The sequence below is a fragment of the Pteropus alecto genome, unplaced genomic scaffold (assembly GCF_000325575.1).
Source record: "Pteropus alecto unplaced genomic scaffold, ASM32557v1 scaffold220, whole genome shotgun sequence".
NCBI lineage: Eukaryota > Metazoa > Chordata > Mammalia > Chiroptera > Pteropodidae > Pteropus > Pteropus alecto.
The window spans coordinates 1,158,126-1,169,410 of NW_006430043.1; the positions used below are offsets into that span (position 1 = coordinate 1,158,126).

Here is an 11,285-nt window from a genome sequence, read left to right on the forward strand (position 1 = left end):
TGAAGTCCTGCCAAACCCAGAAACTTGGGAGAAGGGGATAGTTAGGTTTCAGTATAAATAACTTTTCAGACTATCACAAATATAAACTCAATTCCTTGTATTGTTCCATGATAGTTTAGGCATTCAGAGCTCATTTTCCAATAACTAAGAGTCCTGATTTGTCTCCTTCCCCTAGTCTACTCTTCTAAAACAAGGAAAGGGACGTGAATTAATCATAAGTCAGGATATAAGAGCCTTTTTAAATGTGAGACAAATCCACTGTGATGGCCAAAAACAACATTTCAGGAATGAATTTGGCTGGGGGTTGAGTGCATATTATACAGAAATTTCGTTGGTCACAATACTTTACCAAAGATTTAGCTTGAAACTCTTACATTTCTAATGTCCATATGCCTGTGCCTGGTTCAGAGTCAACAGACAAAAATTTAGCTGTAGTTTGGCCTGAGCCTTTGCCCAGAGCCTTCTCTTCTAAACAGTACTGCTATTTCCAAAAGCTTCTGAGAGGCTAGTATTAATGAGATTGAGAGAAGAACTCTCCCTAAACATTGACTTGTTTAGAATTATTTTGCAAAGAAAAACTAATTTTTACTACAATACCTGTCTACCTTGAGATTTTAAAAAGTAAAGAGGAGAGAACTAGCTGAATACATGCTCTATGGCAGGTACTATACAGTTTCAAATAGTTCTTTCATTTAAAAGCTGAAGGGTTTGAGGAAATCTTCTGGGATGTCTGAAATGTTTCATATCTTTTTTTCCTTGAAGAGAACAATAATTATTTTATTAAATTTACTTACATTTATAAAACCTTGGATTTCCTAAATAATTAAAAATACTGTTATTCCTAGTGCAAGTCTGAGGACATGAGAGATCTTTGTTATTATTATTAAAGTATAGTTGACATACAATATTATATTAGTTTCAGATGTAAAACAGGGTGATTCAACATCTATGTATACTTTATAAAGTGATCACCATGACAATTCTAGTAACCTTCTGTCACCATACAAAGTTACCATGATCTTATTGACTCTTTTCCCTATACTGTACATTAGATCCCCATGACTTACTTATTTTATAACTGGAAATTTGTACCTCTTAATTCCCTTCACCTTTTTGCCCATCCCTCCACTCCCCTTGATCTGGGTTGTGATTACACAGGCATATACTTATATAAAAAATTGTTGAGCTGTACACTTAAGATTCGTGTTTAGTATGTTATACATCACTTTTTTAAATCAAAAATCTTAAGACTTCATTCATTGAAATGTATTCTTGATACTCAGTTCCCACCATCTGTGTTCTTCAAGGCATTCCTCTTTACTTAGTTCTGTTCATTTAGTCAGTTTGCTAGTAGGTAGGATTCCAGATTCTCCTATCGCAGAGGATGGGCAAGAATGAAACTTCCTGGAAATGAAAGTGTTTTAACCAAAGATCTCCCATGGAAAATTGTCAATAAGAAACTATACTTTTCCCGCACATTCTGCGACTAATACCACTTTTCAGATTGACTTCCTCAGACTGGCTTCTTACCATTTCTTAAACTAAGAAAATCTCCTTTCTCACTATTTTTTTTCTCTATCAGGGAGTGAAAATCAGAAATAGCCAAAATTGTTTTGATTTGCTTCTTCTGCATTATCTCTTTGTTATTAACATGGCAGTGCATGAGAATTCCATTTAATCTGTTCTCCCAATTACAATGCCTTCTGTCTCCATCATCCTAATTTCCCTAAGTAGTTTCAGATCTGTAGTACATCAGCCATTTTATAAAGTGAGGTTGGGAGTTTTCTGCCTGTTCTTTTCCTTCCAAGTTTCAAATCCAAAAACATGTGTTAGCCATTTGGCAAAAACTAAAAAACAGTCTTTTTTTCTTGTTTCTGTCTTTCCCTGTAACCCTGTAGCAGGGTTTCACAACAGAGTTACAATTGACATTTTGAGTCAGATAATTCTTTGTTTTGGGGTAGCTGTTCTGTGCATTATAGGAAATTTGTCAGCATCCTAGACCTGTACTCTCTAGAGGTCAGAAGCATCTGTCTACTTGAGACAAACAAAAATGTCCCAAACATTGCCAAATGTTTCCTGGGGAGTGAAGTTACCTCTGGTTGAGAGTCACTGCTATATAGTTTATAAAGTTCATTTAGAGAAAATCGGTTTTGGGGGAAAGATTCAAGATCGGTATATGATTAAAATTCCTATCAGATCTTTGGGCATATTATTTAGATCACAGCTGTTCAAAAGAAATATAATGAAAACCACAAATGCAAGCTACAGATGTAATTATAATTTTCTAGAAGCCACATTAAAAAGTAAAAATAAGGGAAATTAATTTTAATATTTTATTTAACCCAATATATCCAAACTATTCTCATTGCAACATGTAATCAACATAATGAGATATTTCACATTTCTTTGAAATCCAGTACATCTTTTGACTTACAGTACATTTTAATTTGGATTAGCCACATTTCAAGTGCTCAATAGCCACTTGCAATTGTGGCTACCATATTGGATAGGGCCGATCTAAATCATCTTGGTCACTAGATAGGGTGCATATTAGCACATAATACTTTCCCTCCCCCGTTTATACTAATAAACTGTCCTGAATCATTTACTTGAGCAAAATAAGACTCTAAACTTATTACCATACAAATCTTCTCAAGGCTTCTAAACTGCCTTTCTGATCCAGTATGAAAAAATTTTCAGCCCCCATTTTAAATGATAATAGACCTCTGTGTCTTGGAAATGGTTAATATTTACAAATTTATTGAAAACTACCATTATTTGCCCTATAACCAGAGTGAGTGTTCCCTGAGTGGCTCATTGCTAAAACCTCCGTCATAGGTAAAAGTCAAACAACAAAGGAAGACCCATTAAGGGTATTAACAAGTGAACAGTTAGATTTTTTTAATGCGCAACAATTCACAAAGGAAATCTTTTGGGGAGCTCATTCATCCATTTTAATTCAATAGAATATATTTTTAAAAATCAAAGTTTTTTATCACTTAATAATTTTAGATATTTTAATTGAGAATTTGCTTTCAGAGGGATAACTTCCTAAGTATGCAGTTCAAGACTAATGTAGAGAATTAAGAGTTAACTATTAATAAATGAGAGAATATAAGGAACAATGAAATAATAGTCAGATTGACATTCACTTTGATAAAAAGCTTTAGTAAACTTTTATTCTCCCCCTCCTATTCTAGCCGTACAAGAATTGTGTTAGAAATTGCAGGGAAAGATGACTGGATCCAAGACCAGACCTTGCTTCTAAAAATTCTGCCCATTTGGCTCCTCCTTTGAAGCATACTACTCAGTTTAGTCAGGGTTTCTTAACTTTTGTGATGTCATGACCTCCATTGGTAGTTTGATGAAGCCTATTAAACCTCTTCTCAGAATGTTTTTAAGTTAATAAAATACATAGGATTACAAAGGAAACTAATTATTTTTAAATACAGTTATCAAAAATTTTTTAAATATTTGATAATGTAATATATGTACATTTTAATTTTCATGCATTTTTTAATTAATGCATTAAATAACGAGTTTTAATGATGGGTCTGGTGACTACCATAATTTCAAAGTAATGGTGAGTATAAAGGATACTTTAAGATATTTGATAGCTATAATGTGATATGAAAGTATGATATCTATTATGAAATTAGTAATGTTAAATGCAGTTAGAGTTTAGTGAGAATAAAGATGTAATTTTTTTCCTATCCATGTTTACAGTTATCAAACCCTCTGAGATGCTGATGCCACCTTAATTTCTCTTCAGACTCCAACTTTCGATTTGGGAAAATAAAATATCTTAAGGGGGATCTGGGTGAAGTAGAAGGTAGTAGGGAGTGTGCAACAGAGAGGACCGAGAACTAGAGGACAAATAAGACAAGTCAGGACTGTGTAGCAAAGCTGTAACAGAAGGAGAATTACCTTTTAAAATATTAAAGAATTCTAACCAGAGCAAAACTTGGAAGTTTAAAATCTCCCAGCTCAATTTTGAGCAAACTAGATTTCTAACAGTAGAAAAAGATTTTTTGCTTGAAAGTCATTCCTCTAGATTCTAGAACATTATGCAAAATTTTCTAAGCTACCTACATGAAATTTCCTTGAAGAATTTATAGACATATTCTTGAAAAAAAATTGTTGTAACATTTCCAGTGCATTTTGAAAATGTATGTCCCTGCCTAATCCACTACTCTTCCTGTCCCTCTAAAATATTTTTTATCCATCTTAGGCTAGGTTCTGTTCATTTCTTTTTACCAAATTAATACCTGGCAATCCCAGACCCTCTCTAGTGACTTGTTTACCCTGTAAGTACCATACCCCTAGTTAACAGACTTCTCTCCTTTCCCCACCCTTTTTCCCTTAGGGAAAAATCTGTGACCGAAAAAGTTGATGCTTAGCTTAGGGTTAACCAACAGTATAGAACACTAAAGTTCTCTGTTAAATTTCCCCCACTTTATTCAGTTTTATCCCAGATGCATTGGAAACCGCTAAGGCATTCTTCTTTTGACTGTTTTACTTCTTAGTTCTTTATACTTTTAAATGAAAATTCCCTTAGCCCTTTAGGCCTGTATGCCTAGCCTAGAAAAATTTTAGATCTTAAACTGGCATTAGTTATGATAGGGCTCAGAGCAAACTTGGGGGAAGTTTCTTTTCATTTCTGGTAAAATAAAAGAAACAGTTCAGTGTTACTTTCTTGACTGGATAGGGGCTAGGATGGGGCCAACTCCTGTCTATTTAGTTTGCAATGAAGAAAAGCTGTGGAAAAAAGGGCTAAAAGTATAGTGTTCAGTGGGAAATGTGTATCTAATGAGGAAAGTAAAAAAAAATTATTTTTTTAGAAACAAAAGACAAATAGAAGCGTGTTTCAGAGCTGGCTGGTGAAGGAACTGTGAAAAACTGCAGCATTCAAGCTGTTACTGTGTTGCAGCATGTTTTAATGAAGGAACATGGGCAGCCAGCCTCAAAGGGAATTTTGTGGGTATCATTCTTTTGAATTACTGCTGTTCATCTGTTCTCTTCACCTCCCCCTTCTAGAGAAGGGGTCGAAGCATACATTATTGTCCAGTAACCCTGTCTTCCTTCGTCATAAACTGAGGCAGACCTAGCCTCACCTTTTCATTGCCCTTTCACCCAAACCCCTAAATAAATAAAATCTATAAAATCTCCTTTTCCCTTCCCCTCATCCTGCCTGCAGGCTTCTCCCTACCCTAACAAAAAAACAACTTTTTGCTTGCATTTTTATTCTACCATTCTATAGCCAGCAGCATTGCACTTGTCCCTTTATGGCTGATGGTGCCCAGGCGGACTGCCCACGACAGCATTTGGCCAATGGGGCTGGTGTGTGTGCCATTACTGCTGGCCATTGGGCCTCTGTCCTCTACAGCTCCATCCTGACTCATTAAAACCCTGATCCAAATAGCTGGGCAGGCGCCTGCTGCAGCATTGTGTGGGCCAGGAAGTTAAATGGTTCTCCTAATCCTGCATAATTTATCTCCCTGTTAGACCCCTCATAAATAGTCCAATTCAGCCCCAATATGGAAAGCTTCATTCTGAATTTCCTGTTTTTGTGATGACCAATGAGTGCCCAGCCTTTCCTTTCTTCTCTCTTTATTATTATTATTATTAAAAATTATTTTCCCCTTGTTTGTTACAAGTTTGCCTTAATGTTTTTTTGGTTTTTGTTTTTTTCTTTTGGAGCCTCCTGGCTGGATCCCACTTCACGAACAATCTGTCCATTTCTCTCATTTGGACCTAACGTTACAGAGCAGTTGGTGCTACTATCTTTCTCTTCCTCTCTCCTCGCAGCTCTCTAGTGCCTCTGTTTCTCCTTCCCTGTTTTCTCTGTTTAAATCCATTGCCTCTCCTTTTCCATCACTTCGAATTTTTTCTCCTTTCCATTCCCCGTCCAGCCCTCTTTCTAGCAACCAGCCTTACTGCAAGATGTTTGGTAGGACATTTTAAAAGGGCACTGAATTGCCTTTTTTTTTCTTCACATCTCCGTTTCTGTTTTGTTTCAGAGATTTACAAATGAGGACCACCTGGCAGTTCATAAACACAAGCATGAGATGACATTGAAATTTGGCCCAGCCCGAACTGACTCGGTCATCATTGCAGGTATTTGCTGCCCCAGAAGCCACTTGCCTTAATATCACTAGACGGTTAAGATTAATACCAGGGACCAGATGTACCGGGAGCTATACTCCCTTTTTCCCATTAGGAGCCCTTATGTGATCTGCATTTAATCAGGAAAAAGGAACACTAAAAGCTCCCAAGTTTCTGTTGTGTGCCCTCCACTCTGTTTTTAACACAAAATCGAGTTCTGTGGTTTCTGAGGGTAGATGTGTTGAAGTTTTGTCTTAGTCTTTTTCAGTCTATTCCCTCCTTGCCTTTTTTTATTAAGACTTTGGCAGATTGACAGACAAAACATGCCTTTGACACTTCTCCCTACCCACAGTGAAGAGGTGAACAAAAGAAAGCAAGGAAGCCAACCTAGTCTGGCTGCTTCTCTTCTACCGGGTGTCAGTCCCACTCCCCACCCCTCCCCTAGCAGGCGGATTATCAGTTCGGAAATTCAGCTTCCCTTATGAACCCACATACCATTGAGGGCACATTTCCAAAGCTTAAACAAGACATTTAGTCAATGGGACTTTTCTAAGCCAATTTGGGTTGACCTGGAACCTCTCATCGGTTGTTTTAGATATTGTCTTGCTTACATATGCCATCTCAAGGGACCATTCTCAACAACGTCTCTCAAACTGCATAGCAGTTCTGTTGTGCCATTTTTGTTTAGACAGACATACAAACTAAAGTGAACTGCTTCTTTTGATACCATGATTTCTAATTTCGCCTGAGTTAAGCAAGCTTACCTCAATATTTAACCAATGGGGGATTTAGTTGGTGGTTATTACATCCGTTAATAACTCAGGAAAGGCAGTTTCTTTAAGTGCTCCTGGCCAAAATGCCACTTGAGATATAGAGAAAGAGAGAAAGAACCTTCTCTTCATATATGGAGAAAGGGACTTGCCCTGACAGAGCTCCTATTCCTTATTAATTAATCAAATACTTGTTGAATATCTGCTGTGAACACTAGGTTCTTTGCTAGGAGCTTGTATATTGCAATGTCTGGAAAAAGACATGAGTGGGGACACTGTCATTAACGATCCTTATGAAAGCCTGGGGGAGGTCTTAGAAAAGGGTAGAAAGGGTATAAATATATATATATAAGTAATATATACTTAAGTTTATTAAGTCAGGGCATATATATATGAAAAAAATCAGTATTCACAGTCAAATACAGGTGAATAATACAAACAATAAAAATACTAAGAGAAATAATATTAAGTAGAATTAATCAGAGACAGTTTATGACAGAGGTATATTTGAGGCAAAGGTTATCAAGTTGGAGAGGTTATTACAAATGGGTAGAAAGGCTTTTGCAGAGTCTCCAGGAATATGAGAAAAATTTGATATAGGACAGCCCCAGGAAGAGAAAGTGTTTTCCTGTTATTCTTTGCGTGCTGTTCTGGAGTACTCATCCCATTGCACGTGACTTCAGCTATGCTATCTAGGCTGGTAATTCTCATATATGTAAAGTAAGATATGAGGTCTCACATGTATTCCAACCCTTAATTGAACAGCTAACTTGGCCATCTTTCTATCATTCAAATATTCATGTCTTTGACTGAATTTATCTTAGTCCCCTAAAGCAACTCCTTATCCCCTTATTCAGTGATATCAATATTCTCAAAATCTTGAGTTTTATTCTTTCTTCAAATTCTTTCTGTTCTGTTCCATACTGCTCTCTGCAGCCATCTTCGTTATACTTGGATTCTTCCATAGTCTCCTAGCTGGACTTCTTGACTATTCTGTCATTATAATCCATCTTGTATTTTATTGAAAAGCCAGTCTTCCTTAAATTCTCCTCTGCTCAAAAATCTACCATTATCTTCCCATTTTCTTTTGCTTTAAGATTATTTATACTTGGATATTTAGGCTTTTCATAACCTAGCCTCATGATACTTCCCAACTTTATGTACAACTTATATATCTAACATGATTATCTCTTGACCTAGACATACCTTTTTCTCCTAATCTATACATGGTGCCCATACCTTGCCTCTCTCTATGACTTCATCTCTCTTACTCCTCTTATCGTCCCAATCTTCTCTTCTCTCTGACATCTAAAGCTATTCTTTAAGGTCCAGCTAAAGTCCCACTTCTTGAAACCTCCTAATTACTCTATCATTAATTTGTCTATTTAATTTCTACAACAATTTTATTTTCTACTGTACATGACACCTATTTTTTGTATACTATCCTGGCACCTATTTTTTGTATACTATGATGTTATCTGTATATATTAGTTTTATTTCTTCAACTAGAAAACACTCTCTCATTCTCTAGGGCAAGAGCCCCGTCTTGTATTTGGGCAAAATTTCTATACTCCTATTTCTCTTCTCCCCACATTTACACATAAGTGAATGTATGTAGCACCAAAACACATAGAAAGTATAAACACTTGTTGATTGTTTCAGAATCATCAGAGCAGGCTAAAGATTTTCTTATACATTTTTAGGCTGTTTCGCTGTTTGTTCAGAAATGGGAGAAGTTTGTATGAGCCTTAGATCAGAGATCCAAAGCCTCTTCTGCCATAGCTATACCCTTGGCTGCCCCATCCTGTTTCACTTGAGTTGTGAATTTTTGTGTGCCCTTACTGAAGTTCTGTCTAAGCATAAAGGACATTACCTCCACTCACCCGGGGATGGAGAGAGAGTGGCTTTATTGTTGGCCAACCAAAGCTGCCAGAGAAGCTTTTAAAACTATTTTGGGAGGTAGTGGTAACTTTTCTAAACACTCTGATTCAGAAGAGGTTTTGTTTAAAATTTTTTTTTAATTATGTTGTTTCCATGGAAAATCCCACTGAACTATTCCCAATCGATCATACTAGAAGGAGTGATTTTAACCCCAGGTCTCACTCCTTAAAATATTATTTAAACATTGTTCTGTTTCTGTCATTCATTCTAGTGGTTTGGGATATGAGATGAATCTGTGAGGTGAATTCCAAGGAAAACCACCATAATAGAGTTAGGATCAAGGAACAAGATTCAACCGACCTAAGAGAAAAACTGGAAAAGCAAGATGGGGAGAGAGAAGTTCAAATCTAAAATTCAAGTTGCTTGAGAATTTCCCTTGGGTTACTGAGACCCTACCTCTTCCCAAGGACAGAGGCACTGTGTTGAGGAAAGATTTGTGCAGCCCCCGAGAGGATATTTTGGCTGGCAAATCTAAATCCAAATATCCTGGTTTCCGGAATTTGCTCTGGGCCTAGGTCTCTGTGAAATGAGCTCTATTGTTTGCAGTTTCCTTTTCTAGCTCACGATCTTGCTGTCTTGTTCCCCAGCCCCTAGATTTGCCTGGAATGTCTTCAGAAGGTAACAGACCCTTACGTCAGTGACCACTGAAAGATAAGGCACCATTTCTAATTTGATAGCTTTAGCAAGCAAATTCAACCATCTGATCCTCAGTTTCTTCTCATCAGATTTTAAGGTCTATCTGCTTATACCTGCTCACTTCAGACTTAGACAGGGAATAAGTTTAAAGAGAGAATGTTGCTTAACTATACTTGATTTTCAAATCTGGAAGTTTCACAAACTCCACGTGGGTGGGTGGTTGGTTTTGTTTTATTTGGGGGTGAGGGAGGTGAAACCGCCTCTGGAAGAAAGATTGGTTACATGGATAGTCACACAACAAAGCATTGTTCTGTCTTCCCTCTGCTGGCCTTGAGGCAACACAGCACAGACACCCTCTGGTGGTTTAGCACCAGCCTTTACCTGCTAGAACTTCATAAAGCAAATTTGCCCCAACAGAGACTCTCTCCAAATAGAATAAAATGTGTTCTCTATATACATTCAAGTTTTAGTTTCAGGTCAGACTAAAATAGAATTTCCTTTTCTTTTCATGTCTACAGATCAGACTCCTACTCCAACTAGATTCCTAAAGAACTGTGAGGAGGTGGGGCTCTTCAATGAACTAGCTAACTCCTTTGAACATGAATTCAAGAAAGCTGCAGATGAAGATGAAAAAAAGGTAAGAGGCTGGTATTTTGCTGAAAAACTGGTGGTGTTCAGATCTAGGCTATTCTCATTATGCCCTGGGATAACTTGCTTAATTGATTAATGTACAAAATTACAGGCTTGGTTCTATAGAACCACGTAGTACCCACTAATCCTAGTCAGCCATCTAGGTCTTTAGGGGGTCTAGGTAATAGATCAGCCCAAGTCTATCTTCATCAAAAATCAGTCTATCTTCATCAAAAATCTACTTCCAGTAGAGCTTTAGTTCAGTAATTTATTCATTTAAATTATTTACTTTGAATATTTAAAGATGTTGAAAGATTATAAATTACTCATATTTTGTTAGATTGGGGGGGGGAGCAAATCTCACTCTTTTCTGAGCTAATCAGACTTCTCACCTGGACTTTTTTTGTTCAGTCAGCCAATCAACAAACGTTTATTGAATTTCTACTCTTCATTTCAGTATGTGTGGCTCTTACCTTCAAGTAGCTTTCTGGTAATATTGAAGACATTAAATCTAAAGAAGGATGTTCTTAGTGCCTTCCAAAGGAGATCAACCAGGACGGTGAAAGAATTAGAAAGAATTGGAAACATTTAAATAAATCGAAGAAGTTTTGCTTGGAAGAGAGAAGATTTAATGTGAATAAAAGTTCAGTCTTCAAACATTTGAAGAGGTTTTATATATAAAGAGGTTAAGATAATATCTATATCCTATATATAAGGCCCAGAAGTAGAAGTAGGACCAGCAGGTGGAAGTTATTACAAAGTATGTTCAATTATATGTAGGCCACTTAGTATAGATATTGTAGAGGGCATTAAAATGCTGGAATCCCTTCAGATCCTGAGGTGCTGTAATTCTGATTTTAGCTTTTATATTCCAGACCCCTAGAGAATCCTTTAGTTTAGAAGACCAGGGGAAATAGTTCAAGAAGCAGAGTCAAAGTAGTTTCCATGGAATGAGGGACTTGGGTTGGGGAAAAGGCAACTGGAAATTTCAGTTTACTTTAGAATTGGAGTTCTAGATTATTAGCCACTATTTAAAATCAGGTCTGTGTTCCATAATATTTCAGAAAAATCTCAATATTTCTATCTCAAAATGTGTGCAATTAACACATGTACCTCCCATAATTGCATGGTGCAATGAGGCATAGAATTCCATCAGAATATAGAAAAGCCAGGATATAAGAAAAAATGTCCATGGGAGTTCTT

The 11,285-nt window shown here is 36.7% G+C and overlaps 1 protein-coding gene across 4 annotated transcripts in view; it reads left to right on the forward strand.

Annotated features, from left to right (window-relative positions):
• The window catches only part of ATF7 (activating transcription factor 7), an 81,252-nt gene that overhangs the window by 47,323 nt on the left and 22,644 nt on the right, over nucleotides 1–11,285 (forward strand). For all 4 annotated transcript variants that reach the window (XR_003045619.1, XM_006904512.3, XM_006904513.3 and 1 more), the window contains 2 exons: nucleotides 6,021–6,117; nucleotides 9,971–10,089. Coding sequence is in view for 3 of the 4 variants with exons in the window: in XM_006904512.3 (XP_006904574.1) it covers nucleotides 6,021–6,117; nucleotides 9,971–10,089 (216 nt within the window). In the remaining variant the exon portion in view is untranslated. The remainder of the gene's footprint in view (nucleotides 1–6,020; nucleotides 6,118–9,970; nucleotides 10,090–11,285) is intronic.